The sequence below is a fragment of the Macrosteles quadrilineatus genome, unplaced genomic scaffold, assembly GCF_028750875.1.
Source record: "Macrosteles quadrilineatus isolate MER2022 unplaced genomic scaffold, UCM_ALF_1.0 Scaffold_1__1_contigs__length_201487025, whole genome shotgun sequence".
NCBI lineage: Eukaryota > Metazoa > Arthropoda > Insecta > Hemiptera > Cicadellidae > Macrosteles > Macrosteles quadrilineatus.
Window position 1 is genome coordinate 172,332,733 of NW_026542594.1, and position 27,095 is coordinate 172,359,827.

Here is a 27,095-nt window from a genome sequence, read left to right on the forward strand (position 1 = left end):
GCCTTGACAATCGTTAAGTTAATGATGAGAGTCATGTTAATTTTAATGATCGTTAATGTCTTAATGACTTTTCTTCTCTTCTCTCTAAGCGACAGGTTAACAAAACAACTGAAAATAATATCAACATTAAGGAACACATTGTTGAACAGCAATTAGGGAATTCTCTCCTTATTGCTAATTAGTGATAACTGCTTATGGTCTGATGTCTTTCATAGGCAGATTCAATTAATATTAGTGTAGTGGTCTGTTAGATAGAATAATTGAACGGATGTTGGATTTTTTTATTACTCAACGGCCAACACTATTTCATCTGATTATCCGTTTGGTTTTCATTTCGAAGAACTTAGCTTCTGTTACAAGTTCCTCTACAAATTCCTTTATTTTCTTAGAGGAAAAAACCCTTAGAACTGTACCTAGTATATCATTTTTGTGATGTATCTATTAACATTATAATTCGGGATATATTTAGACAGTGATTCAACCAGAAAAATGTTGTATACATAAACTGTCAAATCTTAGCTTTCCCGATAGGACTGGCAAGTTGAACTGGCTGATGTTTCGGTTACTTCAATCCATCTTCAAGCATCCTAAGTTAATTAATGTTACTCACATTTTACACTTGGAATTCACTTGACTGTATCTTTCCCTAAGCGTAAGAGTATGCAATGCATTAAAAAAGGAAAGTTGTCCCGTTACACAAACTTGTTTGCCATGTGAAACTAAGAGAATGACTTATGCTGAGGTATAACTGTTATGATATACTTGGTCAGCAATACAAGGTAAGGTATAAAATATAATTTTAGACACTAGCTCACATAACTACGTTATTTCTTTAACAATTTGTGACAGCTCGTCTATATACAGGGTGGTAATAAAAGTCCGAAGGCAGTTAAATATATAAAAAAAAATAATGTAGATAGAGCTACAATACTTGGTACAAAGTTACAGAGCATAAAACTTTATTTTAACACATTTTCAGTGATCCAATAACTCTTCAGGGGGACGGCCAACAAGGAGTCGGAAGAAAATCTTAAATGGAAGCATAGGTCAATATGTACATCAAATGAAAGGTCTTTTTAGTAGAATACAATGCCGCAAACCGCACTTCTTGTGCCACTAAAATCTACACTAAAGTATGCGGATGACTCGGTACTTTTAACCAGTAACAATGAACTGGAGACCCTTGAGCTAAACAACCTTCTCGCCATCAAAAGAGCCATGGATTACTGTGCCAACAATGACCTGGTTTTCAACAAAAACAAAACACAGCAAGTATTCTTTGGGAAACTTAAGGACGACGTCACTTGCCACCCTAACATACAAGCTACCGAGTCAATAAAACATCTTGGAATAATCCTGGACCAGGAACTGCGCTGGGGTGCCCACATCGACCATCTCTGCCAACGACTCGGCTCCTCCATCTATGCTCTAAGAAGGATCAATAGTATTGCAACAGCCGATGCAACACGGGCAGCATACCACGCACTCGTTGAATCCCATCTTAGATATGGTATAATTCTATGGGGAAACTGTGCGAAGGAAGTCACTCAGCGAGTTTTTGTTCTACAAAAACTTGCTGTGCGAATTCTCGGGAGCCTCCAGCAGCAAGAGAGTTGCAGGGGCGTCTTCAAGTCTCTCCAAATCCTTCCGCTGGCCGCCATTTACATCTGTGAGGTTGTTGCCTTTTCTACTTCCCTTAACCTCCCGAGGAATTCAAATATCCATCAGCACAATACCCGGAACCAAGCTAATTTCAACCTTCCCGTCCACCAAACCTCCAGATTCTCTAAGAAGCCATCCTATGCTGGGTCCAGACTTTTTAACCTGCTCCCAATGGATATCAAAGCCGGCAACCCTGGGACAATGAAGAGAAGACTTCGGAAATGGATGCTCGAAGAGCCTGTTTACAGCATCGAGGAGTTTGAAGCCCGATGTAGAAGAATGCCACTTTTTTAAAAAAGAAGCCAAAGACATAAAAAAAAACAAAAAAAACATGTATTTAATTTTTACTTTTGTGACACTATTTCTAAGCTTGATGCTTATGTAATAAAGTTCTCTCTCTCTCTCTCTCTCTCTCTCTCTCTTCAAAATGTTGATCCTGTGCAAAATGGCAGCCGTTAAAAGATTTCTCGAATCTGCCATTTTGAATCTTTGGACGACTGTAATTTTTTACTCAGGCGTTCTTTTGAGCTTGAATTTACGGAATTGTAATCTACTAGTGAAGACCTTTAATTTGATGTGCATATCGACCTATGCATACGTTAATAATTTTCTTCTGATTCCTAGGGCTGTGCCCCCTCGAGGAGTAAGCGGATAATAGCGCTGCAAATTAAATTAATCTTTGACCAACTGTCATTCTTGGCTTGGTTGTCCGTTTGAGTTCAAATTTGCGGCATTATATTCTGCTAGTAAAGACCTTTAATTTGATGCATGTCAACCTATGCTTCTATTTAGGATTTCCTTCTGACTCCCTGCGGGACGTCCCCATGATATGACAGAAAATTGATATTATTGATCTTATTGATTTGCCTGCTGTCGTTTAGAAAATATTTAACTGTCTTCGGACCTTATTACCACCCTGTATATATGAGATGTCTACTTAATATCCAATAGTCAATGAAATAACCATCGATGCGTTTTCAGGCGTTGTTCGGGTGTGACGAGGATTACGATTGGTCCTACACCACGACAATGCCTCGCAGACGACCAACCAGACATCAGATGTCCTGGCTGATGCAGATAGCCTGGACCGCTATGTTTGCCTTCATGCTTATCATAGCCATTGGTGGCAACGTCATTGTTATCTGGATTGTTTTAGGTGAGTAAAATATCGGACATGTATCTTTTAATTGGGTGTACAGTTGTATTGATGATATTAAAAATTTCTGATTTTTAAAAAAGTCTGATTGTTTATTAAAAATTTGAAGTAGTTTTGTACAGTTAAAATGTAATGTACTCGTAGTTTTTAAATTAAAACACCTAACAATTGTAGTGTTGAAAACAGAACAAATAGATCACCCAATATTGGATATAATTTGCAGTACATACAAAACATTAATTTTACAGCTTCAAATCCTCTACCACTTTACCTTTTAGTGTGTTTTCCAGGGTTTAAATATTATACTTGATTGTATTTCAATTAAATTATATCATCATTGATTGCATTTTAATTAAATTTATCTAGCTACTATGCAGATTTTTGTTATGGTTGTACTACAAATAATAGAAAAGAACCGGTATAGATCATAAACATAAACAAATTACGTTTTTGACCCGAAAATAAACATTATTTAAAATTGCATAAAGGAACTGCCAAAACATATGTTAATGCTATTAGTATAGGTTTCAGGCCAACAACATCATTTGTTTATGTTAATGATCCATTTTTCTAGGATTCGTGGGTTGTACTTAATCGTGTTATCAGTTAGTACAATTTTCTGAATTATAACCATTATTAGAAGAATGTCAATTTTAATTAAATAATAATTATTTTTTTTTACTATGAAATAAGTTAAATTTCTTGTCTACCTTGAAATAAGCAGCGCTTGTACACAAACAAAATCAGTATATTGATATTACAAACACTAACACCTACACGATTTCACGTCATCTATTGTGGAAGAGGAGCAGAAGGTGGATTTTAAAATATGAATGATAGTCATTTTTGCCAAAACTACAGAGAAGCAGAAGGCAAAAAACACTAAAACCAAACAAAAGATATAATGAGGTCTCTTTCGAATAAAGATAAACAATCTATAAGTGCCTTCTATTAAAATTGTTGTATGAACGTAAACTTACTTTCCTATAAAAAATAATATTCTCTCAGCCATTGATTTAATTTTCCCACATCAACCTCAGCTTATGATAATTAGGAAATGAGTTAAAGAGACGGAAGTTCATGATCAGTGGTAGGCATGTAGAGAGCGGTGTAGGACAAAGGCATGGGCGTTTCTAGTTCATTTCCAAGATTACAATTGTAGTGTGGTGACTGTTTTTGGATATTTTAAAAATGGCCAGAGATTAAAAACGTCCATTGGGAGGTCAGAATTTTATTAGGTCAGAACGTAGATCTTCAGCCCGTCTAAAATTGTAATAAAATTAGTCTGATAAAGATTTTTTTGTAGTTAGAAATTTCCCTCCATTCAGCCATGATTGAAATATAATTTAACTGTTACAAGTGCAACGGTAAAATATATTTTTCATCATTAAAATAGGCTTTTAATCCAATTAGTTCTTACAGATCTTTAGAAGGCCGGGCAGGGGTTAAACATAAAATTACAAAATGTCATTGTTAAATTAACTTAATTAAATTAATACAAATTATTTATTTAAATAAATTATCACAGCCATGGAATAAAAAAATTCGTAGTAAACGATTTGTCAAAAGAACCTTTTTATCCTATAATTTACAAGTCAGTAACCTAAGATATTTATGGTAGAACAAGGTAGAAAATTACCTTTGATGACCAATTAGAAGTATCTTCGTTGCCATGGCAACATTAAGGGGTCCAATTGATGTCCAATTATTGTGATTTTGAGAAGCCCAATCGTGAGACCAGAAATAACAGTTTTCTTTGTAAAAGAAAGAACTTTTTTGACTGAACTTTTTATTGACTTCCATGTGTTTGTATTGTTTTTGAGTATGTTTTTTTTATATTATTCGTTCATAAACCTGACATTTGGATTATAACTAAACCAAAAGGGTAAATAAATATATTGTATGTTTCATTAATGTTTGTGAAATATCTTTTTAATTTTTTAGACAAAGTTAAATAAGTTTAATAACATGTGACTAGTTCTTTAACAATACTTTTTTCAATTTATTACCTGTAAAACATGGTTCCAATTTAATTGAAACTGATTGAAACATTTATTTAGTAAAAATACCATTATAATACTGTTCGGAAATAATCATAATAATTGTAATTATAATAAATTTTAAAAAAATCTTGGGAAACCTCTATTAAAGAATATAAGTTGGCTATAGGCCATTGAACATTGAACATCCGTTGTATTATGTGTGAATGGGATTTGAAATCGTCGTCAAGAAAAAAAGAAAAACAACTACATATACTATCATGATTTCTACTGGTAGAGAAAACTATATTGCATTTGCCACAATTATAACTTTGCAAACCTTTGGGATATTACTTATCAGGCTATCATATAAAAGCCGTAAACGATAATGACGTGTTAAAGGATGGCAGAAACAAATATATTTGTTGCAGCTTAACACTCTTGATATTAAAACTAGAACTCCTTTTGTTGACAAATCTTGATTTATTAGCATCTGAAAACTGTCTCCTGTCAAAATAACAAGCACACAAATTAATTAGGATGTGAAAATAAAATATTTTATACTTAATTTTAAGCAACTAATTTTCCGGATGCATCAATGTGGGTGTGGGATAGGATTAATAAACAGAAATAACCTTAGTTTTTTTAGCGAATTTCCCATATAGGGAATAAGTTTTTTAATTACGAGGTACCCTTTGCAAAAAAAATATTACAGCGCTAATTTGACATTGTTCAAACAACTACTCCATTTAACACTGCTCAAATGTTTTGAGAGCATAATTAGCTCACTTTCTTTGTTGCAGCTCATCGTCGAATGCGCACAGTCACTAACTACTTCCTTTTAAATCTATCCATTGCAGACTTAATGATGTCTGTATTCAACTGTATCTTCAATTTTGTGTATATGTTGAACAAGTAAGTATACTTTCTGTTGATCATTTACATGTTGTAGGGAAATTGTTAGATATTGGCTCAATTGGTGGAAAATGTATAGCTACTTTAACCTGTTGTATTTTGGCAAATTGAGTAATCATCTTCGCTATCTTTCCAAATTTGTAAAACAAGTTGCACACTTTGAAAAATGGTTCAATCTCTAAAACAGGCTTTACTTTTAACACATAATTGATCAAGTAATCTGTTGTATAGATAAATGAAGGGATAACTCAGGTAGGGTATTAAATTGCAAATGTTATCCAAGGTAAACTAATGCAGATTAAGGAAAGCTTAAGCTCACAAAAGACGTTTTGACTCAGGAATTTCGTTTGTAAGGAATTATCAAGGGTTTGTAAGATTATTGTACATTATGATGCAAATCTCCCAAACCTTTGTTTACGATGATTTACAACTGTTGTTGAAATTCGTTCAAAACTTTAAAATGTGTGTATATATCGTATAAATCTTGCCTCATATTAATATCGTAATCGTTAACCAACAAATAATATCTACAAAGTATATTAAATATTAAAAATAGCTTTTCCCATGCATATCAACAGTCTATTGTGAGGGTATTATTTCAAAGTTAGAAAAGTTTTTTAACCACACAAATAGGTTTAAAGTTTGTATTCTCAATGTTCACACTATTTATACATTCTATACCATAAGTTACTGTGACAAACATATACGACGTAGCATTACAGACTAATACATTTTTTTGTTTCAATGAGCTCTGAGGTAGTGGAAAATATAAAGAAATACGTAAAAAGTGTATATAAACATTAGCTATTCAAATCCAAAAATATATTCAAACTTTTGGTTAAGGATTGTCGTTATATTCATAAATCTGTAGTGCATGAAATATGAAATATGGTATGGAAATATGAGTATGTAGACAAGTTTAATAAAGATTTTTTGTATCCCAACTTCATATTCAGTGAAATAGAAAATCAAGATTCGACAAGATTTTTTTTAAAAAAGGTCTGTTAACTTAGGATTTGTAATAAAATAAAACTATATTGTAACAAAGTATTACTGTTATGGCAAGATGATATTATGGATGCACATATAAAAAACCACTAAAACCGACCCTTAATAATTTGTATACATCAATATAATCACTGAGTAATTTTAGTCAGTTTCAAACCTTGGAAATCCCAGAAAACAGAAGGAACGTGTATTTCTCTTGGATACACCGAAACCTTCGGAATCCAATTGGAATACAGTTGCAATCCTTTGCACCTCTATCGTATTAAAACTCATCTAAATGTGTCCATTGAGTCAGTTAAAGGATTCTTACAGTCACCCAATATATATATAACAATTTGTCATTTTTTGGCAGCGATTGGCAGTTCGGGAGGCCTTATTGTACCTTCAGTAACTTCATTGCCAACGTGACGGTAGCGGCTAGTGTGTTCACACTCACAGGCATCTCGTTGGACAGGTGAGAATATTTAACCATGTAACTTAACTAAAACTAGTTTCACTTCAACAGGTGGCCAACTACCTCATTTAATTGGTTTCTTTTGGAAACAAGAATATGCCACATAAAGAGTTAACTCGCACAATTTCTCTTTGTACTGATTAGAGTATGTGTTATGTAGCTTTAAGTCTCGTGGTTCTCAGTAGAGATGAGAATCTGTTTCATGTAACCAAAAGATCTATAAATCTTACATTAAGACTTTTGTTATAGACTTTATAAGTAAAGATGTTTAACTTGTAACCCAAATTCTAGTGGGTTTTATTCTTACGAGTTATAAATCAAATACACGTATCATAAAGCAAATGCTCATGGTAATGGTGAAATTCTGATAAAATAACAGTATATCGAGCCTTCCAGTATTTTCATAAACAATATAATAGTTTAGGTAAACGTAGCTTCAATTCTTATTGTTATCGACAGATTGAGGGACACATAAAAGCGTTTCACCGTACAAGTTAACCTTTAACATTCAGCGTATTAACTGTGAGGAAATCTCTTAGAGAAACTATAAATAGTGTTAACAGGAAAACCATCACATTAGTAGTTTTAACAACAGTACCAACATGAGCTAAGTGAAGCATATTGTTGAATTTTACACTGATCTGTGCATACGGATAAAATTTCTTTTAACATATACTCTAGACTCTTAATGGTACCTAGTCCCACATAAATAAAATATAATCATGTAGCTGTAAATATAAGAAAACATTCTAATGATAGATGTTCTACTGTAACTAAAGCAACATCTTGCGAGAAAGATGTAAACAAATCCTAAAGGTTAACTCCCTTGGATTCCTTTCAACAAATACAGGTATAGATAATGAAGACATATAACCTTTGCTATGGTTGTTTAGCTTATATCCTAGTGACTATTCGTAATAGGGAAGTAGCTATTAAAATTGTTTCCCATACCAAGGAATCTATTTCCTTGGAATTTAGGTTTTTGCCTAGGTTCCAGAAGCAATAACCTTCATTTTAAGTAGTCTGTTGATGGTTTATAAAGCTAAGTATTGTTAATGCTTTCAGAATTATAACAAAATGAAAACTCCAAAATAATGTAAAGATTTGTTTTAAAGACAAAATAAAACAAAAAGCTAACATGTCTAAAATATTCACTGACATATCTCATGACACTGACACACTTTTTTATTTTACTTTTGACACAAACTTAATTAGTAATCACCGGATGAAGGATGGAATGACATGGCTTTAGCGCTTCATTCTGGTATCCGGTACAGCTTTCCTGGTGATTAAGTAATCCTGCAAATCAAAGGAAGCCCAGCAACTGGGTTAATTCTTGTCTCTGGCGTAACAGATCGTTCGTTATTTTCCTTTACTCACGTCAAAATATTTTAAAATAACTACAAAACACATACTTTTACCATGATAATAATTTCATGAGGACTAACTAATGATTAAAATGTACCTTTTTTGTTTATTAAAACAATGTGTGTTTATGGTTTAAACCATAATATATATTTTGTAATATTTTCTGAAAGACATAAACCTAAATAAAGGACTATTTGTTACAATAAATTGTTTTTAAACATTTGTTAGTAAATAAATACATGAATTAAGTTTTTTTCCGACTCACATTGTTAAAATCCCATTGCTAAACATGTGTCATGTCCCATAACAAATAACGAATTTGGTTGTAAAAGTGCAAGATTTATATCGTAAGATAAGTTTTTCGAGAATAACAGTTTATTGTATTTAAAGCCCTACAAAAAGGATTTGCCAGCTTTTATTGTTTCAAGACCATATTATAATTTAAACTTTTTAAATATGGAAAGGGGTTTTGCCTGAGAGCACGATCAATTTATAAACGTCCTTCAATAAAGTTAAAACAACGTTTAATAGGCTTTTAATATTAACGTATAGCTTTTAAAATTCAACATTCTTGGTACAGTTCTCAACATGCTTGGATAGTATTATACGTAGTTATGATTTTAACATCCATATTCATAAATACATACCGATACATTCATGTTTAGGGTTCAATAAAGAAATGTCCTTTGTCATGAATGCAAAATATCATTTATTTATTAACGAGAGAAAATTTCTTTTTTTTATTCATGACACAATACTGAAAAATATAAATCTCTGATATGACTTGAAGCAATTCGTGAATCCGTAAAAAAAAGAGTGTTCTTTGAATATCAATTCAATAACTGAAAATATGCAAAGCATACAACGCAGGAATGAAAAGATGCTATTATCACTTAAAGTCTGTATCATAAAATATAATATATTCACCAAAGGGGTTGAGGTTATATATAAAAGAGCTATGTAATATTTATTTAATTTTGAACCATTTTTTCTTGCAAACAACAGACCTCATGACATTGATTTCATAGTTTGTGCAAAACTTCATAAAAATCTGACCAACATTACTTGAGTCATCGCGTTCACGGACACAAACATAAAACATACTAATTTAAACGAAAGGTAACTTCCTCTAAATACATAAAGATGTACAAGCAAAATGGTCCCAGGTTATTTATTGCCGTGCTACCTACGGTAATAGCTTCTTTCCTATAGGAAAATGGCAATAATAATGATAATTTGTATTTTATATGCTGTGTGCTGTCCTTTTACATACATATCTTAGGTTACGTAACTTGTAATACACAATTTACACATTTACTTTTTACATTTGCAATTGAGGTTAAGGATATAATTTGAGGAGGAAGATGTAATGTAATTATCTTCAAACAGGTTTCTGGCAATCAATAGACCTCTGAAACCTAGGATGTCAAAGACCAGTGCTCAAATTACCATAGCAGCTATTTGGCTGACTAGTTTAATACTGGGATCTCCTTGCCTTATGTATTCTACCACAGTCACTCACAGGTAAGTTATGGTTTATGTTATTAACGATGTTTGAGTTTATTTTTAAGATGTATGGATTCAGATGTATTTTTCTTCAATGTACTAATCGTTCTATCGGATCGAGTTGTGACTGGATTCACCATTTAAAATGTCGAAATTAGATGTATTAGGTTGGATACAAGTTTTTAACTCTGAAAATGTAAGCAAAACACTAATGAATGTGTTTAAACACTTTATAATTAACATTAGAGTTCAATGAGAACTCATTGAAATTACATTCATGTAAAATATGCAATATTAACACACTTTTTGACGTTTAAGGTCTAAGAAGCATCTTTTCCAATAAAGTATAGTAAACTAAAACATAATTATAATGGAACCACTGTATGGTATATTCTTTTCAGTACCCACTTTTTGATTATTAACTAATGATAAGATTACCTCTAAATCAATTTACTCATGAATTAACAGACAAATGGTAGAACCTTTTGTTGTTAAACTATATAATATTCATATCGTATAAGACATCTTCAACTGAAATATATGTTAACCACAGGGGTCTCTATGGTCTCTATGGTCTTAAAGAATGTTTCTGTAGAAACTTCTATAAAATCCTATAAAAAAGTGTACTAATTACTGTTTGATACAATTAACTAAGACACTTTCTCTTTAGATTGTGATATTTGTCGGTAAATATTTTTCAAAATAACTACAATGATGCAATTTTAAAAGCAGTTATATAAAGAGAAAACATAATGTTGATAGAGTTTCGAAGTATCTAGGTTACATGTATATCTGTAACGATCATGTGAACTAATTCCGGATATGGAAAAACAAGGAATCGAGATACAGATAGGTATGAGAGCCAATATTCTTGCTCCACTGACAGTTAAATAAGAGAATATAGTTTTTAAAAACCAATACAGTGCACTATTCTTCTGCTCCGATTAATTTCTCTGGCTGCCAAAGTTTTCCAATTAAGTTTCAAACTTCTGTACATGTCAATAATTCATGTTTCGTCGCATTGTTTTTATTTATTTTCATTTTTATTTAACTTATAAAATCTAGTATTGAATGGGTTTTAAATTGAAATTTTACTGTAAGACTAAATCTTTAGGTTAATAATCCATTCATTTCCAATTACTAATACATTTGATGATTTTAATCAAGCTCAAGTTAATTGCAGATGATATAACCAAGATTTTGGGATTAGATGAGTCTGTCTAGTTAAAAATGGATTTAAAAAAAATACCTATGTTCTGAGTAGGATGAATAGCCCCTATCCAACTAGCACAGGTCCCAAGATACCATCTCTATACAGGTATAGATAGTTTCAATTAGTGGTTGGCGGGATGCGCTTGTGCTTAGAAATTCTTTCAACAGAGTAACAAAAAAACTCTTCACCATCACCACCGTCGTTCACCACCGTCGCTTTTGTTACTTTCAACCACGATTACTAGAAAAATACCGGTATGGATCATAAACATAAACAAATGACGTTTTTGGCCCGAAAATAAACATGATTTAACATTGCTTAAATTGAACTGCCAAAACATATGTTCAATGATATTAGTATAGGATTCGGGCCAACAACGTCATTTGTTTATGTTTATGATCCATACCGGTATTTTTCTAGTAATCGTGCTTTCAACAGATACTTATAATTTTACCAGTAGAGTTTAGCGATACGACTCTTACTGTTTTTTAGGGGCCCTCCTCATCCTTCCTACGAGTCATTCCAATTGAAATTATCTTTATTTAATGAATTTTCTCATATCGAACCGGTTCCCCTTGGGCAGGTCAAGTTTCCCAGAACTAATCTTCTTCACTTTACTTAATTGTGCTCCTCCCTTTCAAACGTCAGAATTATAATATCCTCTGTCTTTCCGGACGTCCAGTAAAGGAGTCTTTCGTCACACAGACGCTTCAGCTATTCGTACTCTTCATAATTGGTGGTCAACATGTATTGTTTCTGGTTTTCCTCTATCTACTCCATTTTTTAATTTTTATGTGGGAAAGGAGATAACTATATTCCTTCATTACCGGTTTATTTCGTTTTCCTCCTTTCCTTCAAAACTTACTAACCCCTCTTGGCGTTAAGTATGTGTAATTCTTAGATATACGGTGTTTTAATAAAACATATGTATCGTTTGACATTTGATCTGCAACTAAGAGGTTTGAATGCTACAGCTTCGATACATAAACGATACAAAAAAATAATTTCAAGGTGTGTAGTTATACACAATAATCAATACGTAATACATGTCGCTGTTGAAATTTTAACACGTTCTACTTTTCCAGACCCTCAGGCCAAACAGCTTGTATTTTAATATGGCCGGACGGGCAGCCCTTGGTTTCTACTATGGATTACATGTAAGATTATTAAAATTTAGGCTATTGCTATTTTATATGTAAGGACTTGTTGTTAAAAGTAGGAATTTGTTTAGTAGTTATTCTAAAAACGTTTAATATTATTTCCCACATAGTATTTATTTAGTTGATAATAGATTCGAATAGGATTAAGTACATTGAAAACAATTAAAACTACTCGTACGAATTATAATTGGTTGTCATGCATTAATTTAATATTTGCATGACTTTTATTGAATATTTTTGATAAAACTTTAGGTTCTACTGTTCTTTTTCTTATTTACAATCAATTTAAATTAGATAAAAACGGTTGTGATAAATTGACAATTTAATAAAACTTCATTGATTGAACTTCGTAGGCCTATATGTATATTACACTAATAACCTTAAAAAATTCATATTTATCTTTTATGTTTACATTCTTCTACTAAAATTGAAAAGGCATTCTGTTAAATAACACATTAGCAAAAACATCAGGATTATGAATATTATGATTTAGAATTTAATCGCTTTCATTTATAAAACATTTAATATTTCCAGGAAACGGTTAAAATAATCGTTTATCACAGCCCGAACCGTCATTCTGTAGTTTTCCTCCTTTTATTCTAAAGAAAAAAAAAACTGCATTTGTATCAACTTAAAATTGAACATTGCTATTATAAGTTACATATTCTTATAATTTTATATAATATAATAACACTTTTTGTAATGTTATTTTGAACCTTGAAGTCTTACAAGCTTAGTGCATAATTGTCTCTACTAACTAAAATACGCATATCAGCTAGTATTGATACTAAAATAAATTACATGATAAAATAAATAGTTGTATACCAAATATTTGACTACTTCCTCTACATTAAAACTAAATACAAAAAAAATTAAATATATATATTGGGTTCGTTCAGTAAACTCGCTTGAAATACACCATACACTATTTAATGTTCAACAATAATGTCTGTGAAGGGAAATCCTTGAAAGGAATTTCTTCTAAAGCACAAGACTGGGAAGTAGGGGCCTATTATCCTTAGACAAAACGTTCCACTACTACTGTTAGAATATTCTTGCAATATTGAAGATTATTGTGTTTACATTTTGCACTCAATACAGTGCTTAGAACAGATTATATGTTCATTACGAACTAGTTATGTACCTAAGTAAAAATATGTATATTATTTTGGTCTTGAGCTTTTTAAGTTAGAGAAAACTGTTTCAGTTCAAATGCATGGTAATACAGCTTATTTTTCATCTGTTTTCAGCTATAACTTGGTGCTGTTTATGGTGACTTATGTGACCCCAATGGCAGCTATGCTGGGATGTTACACTGCTATGGGGAGAGAGCTATGGGGAAGTCGATCCATTGGAGAGCTCACTCAAAGGCAAATAGACTCCATAAAGTCTAAACGGAAGGTAAATTTGTCATATGTGCTTCTTGAATCAGTATCATTCTTTATTACGGAAACTGTAACGGTTGATCTATAAACAGGTTATTTTTTTTCATACTGAATACAACACTGTATTTGATCACCTAAATTGTTAAGTGCTAATAGATCCACTTCAAAAAATCTAAATATATAAAAAACATTTTTTGCAAAATAAACATCGTAACAATGTTTAGCAATAAAACTAAGCCCAAAGTTATTGTTTTAGTGGTGGCTTTAAAAATCAAATTTACCTAAGAACAATCTTAAGAAGGAATTGTATACGACAAATACAGCCTTACAAAAGGGGTAGGAAATAAGATCTCTTGAAAGGTGTTTGTTGTCAAAAGGTCTTTGACATTTAGAAGAACCAATTACTTAAGGCGTTGCTCAACTACACCACGTTTAAAAGACAAATATTCCTAGTACCACAAACCTGCGGGTTTATCAAATTTAAATATAAATTTCAAATAATTCATTCAACTAGCTCACAATCAAATAATTGTTGTGCTATATTCCAATAAAATAAAACATTGAATAAACGAGAATTCTTATTCAAGGGATTCAATCAATTACGAATACATCAATCATGGTTAGAGTTTAAAAGCCTACAATTTTATAAATATATAATCGATATAATGAGGTTTTACCGATGATCAAGAACCTAAACATTTTTTGTCAACTGAAAAAAAATGAACTCAAAACATTTCTGATATTGTACGCCAAAAATAGTATATCTATTAAACTACGTTGTTACGTCTTCGGTAAAACTTATTCTTTATTAGGATTAAGTAATGTTGACGTAAAAATAAAATGTATAGGCCTAAAATATTATATTGGACACCGTTCTCCTCTAAAAACTCTGTAATCCAATACGATATTACACTGTTATAAATAAATTCATGCCATACAAACCTTACATTTACATTGGTATAGAGGAGGAGGTCGCAGATTTTAGATTTTTTTCTTAATATATGTATACGAGCAGAGTACCCATCCCCCATCCTTAGTACAGGTTTAGCGGGGGAGTGAACTGGTCTAGTGGTTAGAGCGCAGGACATCGGTTCCTGAGGTCCCGGGTTCAAATCTCGCCAAATCACCAATGAATTCTCTGCAAGTTATAATGCCGCAACCCTTAGGTCTAGCCTGAAGTAATGTAAAAGAAAATCCCGAGCTCGTTCCTAGCGGCCTAGGAAAAAAAATACAGACGTATACAGATTTTGGTTAACATGTGATCAAAATTTAATTTAGGTAGAATACTATGAGAGTTACTTTCATTCGACCGGAAACATAAGTAAAATACAGGGGTCTTGGTCCCCCATGTAATGTCTACGATAAAAACAAACACAACAACAACACCAACAACACAACAAACAATCTTTGATTCAGTTCTACTAACTAGCTTTGACTTTTAACTTTCTAGACAGCCGCTTTGATAAAGTTCTAAGTTAATTTCCTGCCTTGGATGACTGGAGAACGGAATGTAAACAATCGGTAGAGTAGTTTATATGTCGAACTTTCATACAACTTTGACAAGTATAAATCGCTATGGTCATGCTCAAACAAATGGGACTACAATGTATTTATGCAGACGTCTTTTTAAACACATTTTTGAGTAGAGCGACCGAAGTATGCATTGAGATCGGGCCTTTATGCAACTAATTTGTACTTGAAACATGCAATAACAGTGTCTTTTATGGCACTTAAACTAAAAAAAAAATTAAAAAGGTAATAAAAAATGAATGCAAAATATAATTATTGATGACCAACTCTTGTTAGAGCAATTATGTTGTTTTTTTTTAATTCAGCCAGAGTTGGTCCATTTATCTATATTTTGTTGGCGTTACTCACCTTCATATGATTAAATGGACCCTTGATAAACTAAATATTTGTATATTGTCTTTTGATATATTTACAATTATTTATTGTCTGGTGATATCTAAGACTCGTCATAGACTGTCAGATTCACACACACACACACACACACACACACACACACACGCACACACACACACACACGCGCGCGTTACACGTAATCGTCCTGGAGATTTACCCGTCGTTTCGTGGAACTTGAAGAACGTTCTGATTTTTCAGGGTACAAAGAATTTATTTTTGGACCTGAACGCAAGTTGAACAGATATCCATCGTTGAGGTTGTGTATATGTCTGTGGATGTATGTATTTGTACAGTACATGTCGAGTCCTGGTAAAATGTTCACAAATAATACCTCACCTTAGCATGTCATATAAATACCAAGCTGGTCCACAAAGATGGTAAGTGTGCTTTAGTATCCAAAATTCAGTGATGGCATACTCCTTATAGAGTTTGTATTTTTCAGGTAGTCCGTATGTTCATAGTTATAGTCACGATTTTTGGAGTGTGTTGGCTCCCTTACCACTCGTACTTCCTCTACACCCACTACCATCGTGACGTTCCGTACTCCAAGTACGTCCAACATCTCTATCTCATGTTCTATTGGCTAGCCATGTCCAATGCTATGGTCAACCCGCTCATATACTACTGGATGAATGCCAGGTAAGTAACACATGGTTTCGTTTAAGTTCTAACATAATTCTGAAATAATCTTAAAAATGGAGGCATTTATTTTTATTCAATAATATGTCTCTAAACACTATTAGTTTTTATGGTGAGTTGGCGGCTCAGTTGGTAGCGTATAGGATTTCGGGCAAGGGAGAGATGTCGTGGGTTCGGATCTTGGTCACAGCCACAAACATTTTATCAGTACAGTTCACCTTCGTACTGTACAGGCTCACCCCTTGCTTAGCTGGATACTTTCCACGCACGGGTAAATTGTCAATGTGAACGGGCAAATGCAAGGTCCCTAACCTAACATCTTAAAAAAAAGTTATACCCTAGGCGTATGCCAATCAAACACTAGATAAATTAAGCTGAAAGTATGTAAAATTAACTTAAATTATTGACAAAGATAGAGGGATCAAAGTGGCATAAAATGCAAAAGTCAAATACGAATAAGTTAAACAGCATAACAATACATTTCACTCCTAAAAGGCGTAAAGTCATGTTTTTAAATTACTAAAATATTCCAACAGAAACCTCTAACAATGATATAAAAGTTTAGACCACACTGACCAAACATGTCACAGAATTTTAAACTTTGTTGTTCATCGGGAAATGCCCGAAGCGATTATGTCTACGGCTGACTGCAGACGGTTCTATAACTTTTGACCACAACTTTTATTTTACACATTATGAGTGTTGTTCTACATTTAATATCTCTAAATTAGTTTTAAACATAAATAATTGATTTAATAAACACAGTTTAAATATTTGTTTTGTCTTTGCCACAATCAACATATGCTACATAGAAGTGAAATTTATCCGTTGTATACTTATGAGTACATCATTACGTCATTCGGACCAAAAATGTGAGGTGATAGTTCTGCAATGTTTAGGTCATCAAAATGGCATGAAAACCAAACATTAAAATAATTAACAAAGAGACATTCGTGATTGTTATAAACAAAGACTGACATTGCCAATAGGGTTTTGCGACCGATTAATGATATTTTTTGCAGAGGTTGAGACGAAACTACACATTTAAAGCAACCAGCAATAACAGTAGCAAACAGGATCATTTGACTGCAACACATACAAATGAGCCTTTTATTAGCCTCTTAACTAGACAATTTGAGAGACTAGATCTTATATAAACGGATCTCGAAAAAAAGGTCCCCAAAATCTTTGAATTCATACTTATATTATTAGGCGTAAATGAATTTTTTATACGTTACATGCTTTTTTAACGTGTAAAACAACTACGTATGGTTAACTGTTATTTGAAATAAAATATCACTAAAATAACTGTGATGGATGGTAAAAGAAAGATTTCCATGAAAAAATAAGGCATTTCATGTTTTTTTTTTTTTTTGTAATTTATTTGATCTATAATCATATTATACATACACGTTCCAAGCTGTATTCAATGTGAAACCCACTGGTACGCCTTTATTCAAGTAATGAAAAGGACTTCTCATTTGTTTTTATTCGATTCGTCCTTTGTGGTAACCTAGGTACGTGTGTAAAAAATTTTTAATTTACAATGAGGAAAAAGAAACGTTTTTATTACGACCAAAGCTGTTTGCCAAATCTGAGCACTTTGTGAAGTAATGTGCTTTTATACCTGAACATTAGAGTAATTATAGTTATTCACATTTTTAAAAGATACATTGTAATTAATTAAATTATTTTGCCCTATTTTATGTACATATCGACACTATGTCTATTTAATTACATAGTTTAAATAAATTCAACTCTCTCCGGATAACCAACTACGAGCTTCCAATTTGCGTTAGAATTGAAGCTTTTATTTAATAAATTGAGTTGTAATTATGCTTTTAGCGTTTACTCTTTCAAAACCCTGATGGATTAAGCTTATGGTTCAGTGAATAATAACTTCGCTTTTCAATTCATGGTTCTGTATCAAAACATTTTATGTTAGGCAGCTACGTTAGTCATGATAAAATTTTTTGTAATTTTTTTTTGTTTTAATAAATCAATAAATTACTTATATCAGTCCTGCTTAAAAAAAAAATTCCATCAAGTTGCCATAAAACATTTACGTACTAATGTTTACATGACAGGATCGTTCATAAAGATAGTTTGAATAACAACTAAAGACTTAACAAAACACAATAATGGTAAGGTTAAACAATTATGAAATTTGATATTTTATCTACTGTGTGTACGTTTATTATCACAGGTGATTGTAGAGTAAATTCATAATGTAACAACATAACGTTAAATTTATTATTATCCTTAAAAGTCTCAGAGTGTTAAAGGGTTGAGGTAAATCTTTAAGTGAAAATATCTCAGCAGCAACAAGACCTATAAAACTCTTCGAGAAATCATCTGTTTTTCTGTGAAGATTTAGTTGATTTTGGTGTGAGGGGTTTGAGGGATAACAAGAAACAAGCAAATAAAAACATTTCTTTTAATTTGGTTTACAAAATACTCACACTTAATTAACCTAAAATAAAGATTTAATTCAATAGTTTTCAAGATATTTAATTATATATATGTCAGTGACTCGAGGTACTCATAGAACATTTACAAACATTTCTCTATAAATTTTGCACGTTCCTGTACATTAAACCATGCCATACGATCTGTTAAACTATTACAAAAAACATTTGGTTAAAATTTAGTTTGTAAAGATTATTAAATACCTTGCTAAATCGTTATGTGAAATTTGCAACTATATTGTATATTTTCTAATTAAAGGTATTTCGGTTTCCTCTTCCATAACCACATTTATCCGTTCCCTATCCGCAAAATATTAGTGATCCGGTGGCTCAGTCAGTAAAACAACAACTTTGTACCGGAACCAAAGATGTCGTTGGTTAAAACTTAATATTGGTACTTGCCTCTACTTTATATCAGTACTCTTTGCCCTAGTTGTTCACCCGTTCATTTTTTGGTTTGCTGGGTATGTAGCACCCATAGGCTTATGTGAACGGGCAAATTCAAGTTTAAAATAGGCCGCCAACATCTATTTCAAAACAAGAAAAAACCATAAGCCTGTACAAGGAAAATTATACTAAGCAAAGGGTAAAATGGCAGGGCACAAAAAACGTTGACTTTTGCACTGAAAGTCAAACTTAAATGTACCTAAAACGACCAACACTCAGTCACTCAGCAATCAAAACCCATCTAAGAAACCGTCAATTGAACCTCCATCATTTCGAACATGAACTTTACTTATTTAAAATAAATGTATACTACTATTTACTTAAAATATATTACATTGATGAAGATTTGACGTTCTTTTTACAGGTTCAGACAATATTTCCGGACTGCCGTGTGTGAGTGGCGATGTCTTCAACGATCAGAACAGCACAGTGACGTAGCTGACACGCCGCCCATGATACGACGGTGTTCTCACTCGTATTCTCGCTCTAGATCTGGTGAGATTGTTCATAAATAAAGTCAAAATACCCCACCGCAGCAAACCTGTCGACTAAACGAATTTCCATTTTTCCGAATTGATTTTGATCTATTTAAATAACATTAGGTTTAACGAGTACAAGGTTTGCTACTACAAAGAAACTAATAAAGTGTGTTTTTTAGTAAAATATTAATAGCTTGATACGAAATGAGTCGATTTGCCAATTTTGATCAAAATATATCCATAAAAAAGCAAACTACGATGTTTTACAATACTCTCCATTAGAATAACATGATAATTTTACATTTACATACTAATAACCATACAAAAACACTCTGATATACTAAATTATTTGTTTTTAATCTCTTTATAAAGGTCTAGAGAAAAATTGGGAAATTTTGTGTTTTGAGGGTCAAAAATAAAAAAAAACCATTTTATTCCAATAAAACCGCTCGTAAAACCTTGTTTCCATGGTCCGATCATGCTGGTTCACAAACTCATTCATATTTATCCAGCTTTACACATTTAACCCAAATTTCATCAAAATCTGACAAAAATGACTAAAGCCATCACGTTCACAGACGTATATAAATATACACATTTTAAAATTTTAACGAATGGTGATTTTAGCCTCTGGGGACATCAAAATGATAAAGTAAATCCGTCCCAGGCCTTGGTCTTACTAAGCCACCTAGAGAAATTCGCTAAAAACAAATCGGAAAAAATGAGTCCTATTATGCTAGTGTATGCTAATGTAAGTTTCTCAGTTTATGTATTATTTATTTCAGAATAGTCCACTACTATCCATCCAATAATTAGCTTCTTTTCTTTGACCCACATACTGCCCTGTCCCCATCACCAAATCTTCTCATCAACCAACCTATGGTCCACCGTCAAACGGTTCTTTCTGCAGTCGACAGTTTTGGTTGCGCTCAATCCATATCCTGAATTGCTAGAGACTGTTCCAAATCTATCTTCACTTTATAAACAATAACTGTTTTACAACAGGTTAAAAACGCATTATCCTAAAATAAAGCAAATGGAAATCGTAAAGGTCTTCAAGTGACAAATGGCAATATCCTACTAAGGTTAACTTATAGAGGTATACCGAAGAAAATTATTTACTATTTAGAAAATATTACCAGGTCATGCTTGTATTGAATAGTAGGGTAGTATTCATCATCATTGTAAACAAGTGTTCCAAAAACAATCAGCATCAGAAGCTATTCTTTTAATAGCTTCTGATTCCACATCCATACACCTCAATCATATTTAGGATGGTTTGCCTTTCGAAATTGTTTATTTTTATTACTATTAGTACTAAATTTTTATCATTAAATGCGCGCTCAAATTAAATGTGTGAGGCAAAGCCGAACTCAGGAACACAACATTTCGGATGTGAAGTGAAGCCAAGCATGTGGGAGTCATATTCACGTATGAGGTAAAGCCGGAGTAGGAAAAAATTGGAGCAAGATCCGGTAAATTGTTAATACAAGTAATGAGTGAAGCTTTTTTATCACGACGCAACAATACTCGCATACAAAATATCAAACTTCGGTAATTTATTTTCTAATATAACTGTAATCTAATTAATATAACTTTAATGTGGAAAAAAAAGATAAAAAAGATTATTTGTGCTTCAAGATACTATATAACACAGTACAAATAAGTAATGCATACTTATGTATGAACAATTACAACAGCTCATTTAATAATATGAATAAATTGCGAACAGACACTAGCGCGGAGATAGTAAATGGAAGGCTGATTAGGAGAAAGGGTAAGTAAATTATTTAGATGAAAGGAAATTCAGTTGATCATTTTCCTCTCGCTCTAAATTGGATATTAGGAAACAATTACTTTCTTTGACATCAGCTGTTATCGAAAATAGCTACTTTCTGTACGGGGTGGTAAAATCTAGTTATTTTTCTTTAAATTTAAATTAATTGCCGATTAACATAAAAGAAGAAAAAAACTATTGGTTACTGGAGATTCATCAATAGGCTTTATCTATGTTTTATTTATTTTTATTGTTTTAGGAGGCACTGGAGACGACTATTCAAACAACGAGAGGTACAAGCAACAACGACTTGTCCTCAAACAGCAACAAACGCAATGCTTCTGCGCGACTGGTCCCAACATGCAACAGCACCACACCTGTAGACGACCATTGGTGCAGATCTGTGTGGCGGGCCAACCGGTGTCTTGGCGTCATCCACAGCACCAACCGTTGTTGACCAACCACGTCAACCACAGGCATATGACGTCATCGCAAGTCTGAGAGTGCCCGTACTGACGTTGTGCCTTGAGTCATCAAACGTCAACGGTTCGTTTTACATCGTCTTCGTCAAAAAATGATGACAGATTACGTCAATAGTAGTTACATAACTTTGCTACGCAGGATTTTACTGACATTGGTGTTAAGCATATTTGTGTATGTGTAGACTTTATGGATTTGTGAGTGTTAGACTCAAAAATTGCCTACAATTTCTAGGTGTAGGTTCGGTTTAAATTCTCATCTGCCATGTGTATATTTACATGGTACATTCCTCTGAGACTTAGGATTTATGACTTATTTGATTCTACCTTTATACGAATTCCCCATTGAGGAAAAAGCTATACCCATGAATTTTATATGGGCTATTAATTAACAGCTGTGTCTAAGGAACATGTCGACCTTAGTCACTAACAAGACTACAAGAACGCACCACTCATCCTACACTCATCCTTCACTCATATTTGGGTTAAAATACGCACATAGTGGCGTCCCCATCTTAAATAATTGATAATTGATAATACAATAAACCACAAGTTATCTTTTTTCATTTCTATGTCCCTAGAGGTTAAAATTTCAATCTGTATGTCCGTTAGCACGATAACCTAAATCAAAGGAATCTGATTTTAATGAGTGCAAAGTACATCTACTAGCACAATCAGACTAAGGAACGGGGTGTTATGGGGTAAAATTGGATTTTTCCCCTAAATAAACCCTTGCTGTTTTTTAAAATCACTTTATAAAGCTTAAAGAAAGAAATCAAGCTACTTTGAAACGCTCTTGTACGTATTATGGTTACGGAAAAAACAAAACTTGTAAATTTAAAGTTTGTTTAGTATTTTAAATGAGGATGTATATGCTGTCGTATAGTTGATTGCTTCTTTATAGATATACATTTAACTAATATGGGAAATCACATATTTATACCTGAAATATTAAGATAACAATAAAAACCCCCACTTTACTACCTTCCCTTTAGAATTAAATAAACTGAATAACTTCCTATTTGAATAATTGTTAATCAAACTGACAACTTTAAGGTTATGTTTCATTACAAATACAACCAAACAAATGGAAAAAAACTCATCAGTCAGCTTGTAATTAAGTCTTCTTTAAAAAAAAAAAACTACGTAAATTATTTTAATATACGACAGTACGTTTTAAATAAAGTAAATTTTACATCAAATGCTTTACAGTAATGATAGTAATTGTTTATAATAATAATAATTGATGATAATCCATATATAAATCCCAAACTACCCATGAACTTTCGAGAAAACTCAAAGTAACACCCCCATAAACCATATACTAAAAATGTTAGTCAAGACGAGAAACCTTGCGCAAAACCATCGATTATTTCATAAATTGGTCTTACTTTAAGGTCGTAATTCCTTTCTAAATGTAACTTTACATAAACCTAATGTAAAAATTACCTCAGCTGTACTTATTTGTTTGCTATTCTTTTAAATTATACCCTATTAAAATCATGTGTGATTATGTAATCGTATTACTGTATTTATTTTTTTTCTTTCAGCTTAACTTAACCAATAAATAGTTGTATTAATATTTATCAAGTCAAAGGGGTCGAAGCCAGGTAACAGCTAGTAATTGATAAGAATTGTAGCATAATTTATAAAATAATGATGATAGTTTTATAAATGCGAATAATGCCATACTTGATTCTGGCTTAAAGGACTTCGTGCAAATAGTGGAAATATTTACGTAATGTACTCTTTACATCTCTATACTGTTGGTATTGAAATTGTTAACTATTGTCTTGTTGAAACTGTAGATAGGTATTTGATTGGTGTTCCTTTTTTATTACTTATTTTATTACCTGCAGTCGTAGACACTTTTTTTCATTAGTAGGTTGTATTGCGACATTGGGAGTAAAATGTAATTGCATTTTATGGAAATAAAAATTCTTTCGATTCTTGAGTAAAAAAAAAAAACTAAGACATACTTCCCGTATACTGTGTTGATTGAAGAAGGTTTATATAGTTTTTTTTTTTACTAAAAGTTATGAAAAGTTGTTGAATAATGTTATGTGATAGACCTACTAAAACAGGAAGTGATATAGACTTGCTTATTTGTAAAAATTAATATAAGCAACTAATATATAGGTTGATACATGTTATAGAAAAAGACTGTAAGCTATTTTTGAATTAGTATTTTTGCAATTATAATAGTGTATATCTAGAAAATTTAGTATCTTTAAAGTAATTCGCCTCTCTTTTGCACGAGAATTTATTGTAAAGATGTGTAATTCTCCTATTAGAACCAAGTCATTTTATGGCTAAATATGTAATTTTTCTCGTCAATAACATTAGATATGAGGAATTCATTAAACCTAGCTTTAATCTTGTAGTTAGATTATATGGACGAACTTTATATTTACATAAAAAAAATTTAGTAGATATGAGTTATATGACAGCTAACACAAGAAACCTAATTTCACAGTCAACTCTTAATTTTAAATGTAGAAAGTCATATTTCTAATAAAATTGTTATCCATTTAAGCTTGGAACATTTCTTTAGCCTTATTTCTTTTCCGTACTGTACCTGAAGAAGTTTGTTAATATAACTTAGTTAAAATATATGTATAACTTAATAGAAGATTTCGTATTTCGGGACTTTCCTTTAGGTTGTGTTTCAATAAATGTGTTCATTAAAATACGGTAACAGGGTAATAAATGGTAATTTAAATGATTGTGGCTGAAATTATTCAATACCTGTCACCTAAAGTAGCCTTAATTGAAGTAATCCTCGTTTTAAGAAGCTTTTGCACGTTGCTATCAACAGTAATTCTATATTACGTTCATTTTGAAAAACAAACTCATAAAAACTTTCTCCCATATCACAGGGATTAAACATATACAAAGTCACAAAAAAGTGTGATGGGCTATACAGGACCTAATTCTACATGCAAAAATAAGTCAAAAATAAAGAATAAATTTTTTTGGATTTCGGCTTAGTTTAGCCCTAACCCACCATTTTGAAATTTTGAAAGTTAAAATAATATTTTTTTTTTTTAAATGTTACTTACTATAGTGTAAACAATTTTGCCAAGTTTCGTAAAAATATCTCAAAGGGATTTTGAAATAATAAATATTTTCCCCAAAAAACAAAATGGCGGATTACGGCTAAACTAAGCCGAAATCCAAAAAATTGTATTCAACATTTTTGACTTATTTTTGCATGTAGAATTAGGTCCTGTATAGCCCATCACACTTTTTTGTGACACCCTGTAAATTGTTACCGTACTTTTTTACAAGACTATCGACTACAAACTATTATTGACGTCTTAAATATTAAAGGGGTGTAATAACCATCGATGTATATAACCTATAGAAGGTAATAACATGAGAAATTGATTACACATCTCCGTTTTTTCGTGTTAAAATAAATCCTACACTCACAGTGTTAGTGAATAAAAGCTTTCATCTCTTCATAAGAATTTAATCACCTCTTACAATTCATCGGGATTTCATTCATTTTGTAAAATTAAGCCTAAAATAAAAACTACTTCACATTTAAAGCTTATAACATATTAGTAACGGTATGACTAATTATATGAATACCGGTAACTTAAAAATAAAAAAAGCAATACTAGATATAGACAACATAATGACAGAACAAGAGTTTTTGCGGAAGTTGAAACATTTGAAAATGATTGGATAAGAATGCTAGTCTCAAGAGGATCATATAAATATTTAGCAATGCGCCAGTATTATAGCAGATTGAAATTTACATAACAGTTTACCAAACCAATCGATGAACCCCACGAGAAAACAGTTTGCTATGGAAAATAGTATATTAACTCAAAACGGAACATGGTTTTATATTAAAAATTATGTTGTATCCTACAGTGATCCTGTTGAAACAACACCTCCTTTAAAAAGTTATTAACTTAACTTATTGTCCAAAACAGATGGTGAGATTGTAATTGATTAACTTACGTTGTTATATGAGATAATGTTTTTTATCAGCATTCTACCTGTAATTACATTTCGCAAGATGAATAGAAATTTTTCTTTTAACACTCTTAAAACAACCCTACAGCACAGTAGAAACAGAATTAACTGCTCTATGTGACTGGTTTATGGTAAATGGACTCTCCTTGAAAATAGAAGAATCTCAAGTAGTTATTTTTCGAACAGCTCATAGAAATGACTTAAAACAGATAATTTTTCCTAATTCGCAGTTGATGTTAGAAGGGACAGTATGCGTAAAAACAGAAGTTTTGATTGGCTTCCTAACATTAACAATTCACAGGAAAACTTTCTTCAGAATTGTTTTCTCTCAGAACGGTTTCTGAAATCAGAGGACACTAAAACGCAATTGACAGTATGTCAGTCATATTTATAATTTTTAATAATATATTTCTTGAGCCGGGAAATTGATAGAAAGACCATCTTTTAGGCTTTTCAAGTGTTATCATTTTATGACCTGTATATTTTATAAGCAGTATTTCGGGTATTCAACTACTTGTCCGTTTTCGGGGTGAGCCAGACAAACTATGTGTACAACCCTAGACATGAGAACATAATTAAACCCACTAGACATAGATTAACACTATTTGAAGCATCACCTCAATATAATAGACCAAAAATGCGGAACTTAGTTTCTAATAATAAAAAAAAATAAATCTGGTTTGACTGGTTGATGATAAAAACATTTATTTTTAAAAATCAAACTTCAAGTGGAAATTTTTAGAGTTAAATATTAAAACTAATTTGATTTGTTTTATAATGCAAGTCCTTAGGTCTAAATATTTAAAACTGTATTGACAATTCTCCTGTAATTTTATAATGGTATACAATTCTTTTAATAAATACTGTATTTACATTGACAGAATGTCATTTGCTTATTGGGTATGATGATGCTTGGAGTGTGTAACCATTGGGTATAATTATATTATTCAACTTAATATTTTAACTGAAATTGGATTGTGTAACTGTAAGAGCTACACCTAACTATAAGTCCTATGAGGTTAAAATATGGTAAAAAACCATTTAAAAAGTTTATTATAATAAAACGCAATTATTTAACAGAATTTTT

General features: G+C 31.9%; 1 protein-coding gene across 1 annotated transcript; it reads left to right on the plus strand.

The window, feature by feature from the left end:
- Nucleotides 1–2,721: 2,721 nt before the first annotated feature.
- LOC129002582 (tachykinin-like peptides receptor 86C) lies at nt 2,722–22,040 on the plus strand. Its single transcript, XM_054430506.1, has 9 exons — nt 2,722–2,818; nt 5,601–5,712; nt 7,073–7,174; nt 9,932–10,066; nt 12,347–12,418; nt 13,672–13,822; nt 16,172–16,368; nt 19,648–19,778; nt 21,799–22,040. The coding sequence occupies exons 1-9, from the start codon at nt 2,722–2,724 to the stop codon at nt 22,038–22,040; spliced, it is 1,239 nt and encodes a 412-aa protein (XP_054286481.1).
- The last annotated feature ends 5,055 nt before the right edge of the window (nt 22,041–27,095 follow it).

Coding starts and splice junctions, on each gene's coding strand:
- LOC129002582 (XM_054430506.1), top strand. CDS start 2,722: ATGTCCTGGCTGATGCAGATAGCCTGGACCGCTATGTTTGCCTTCATG. Junction 5,713..7,072: donor TTTGTGTATATGTTGAACAA/GTAAGTATACTT, acceptor ATTTTTTGGCAG/CGATTGGCAGTTCGGGAGGC. Junction 13,823..16,171: donor CCATAAAGTCTAAACGGAAG/GTAAATTTGTCA, acceptor TGTATTTTTCAG/GTAGTCCGTATGTTCATAGT.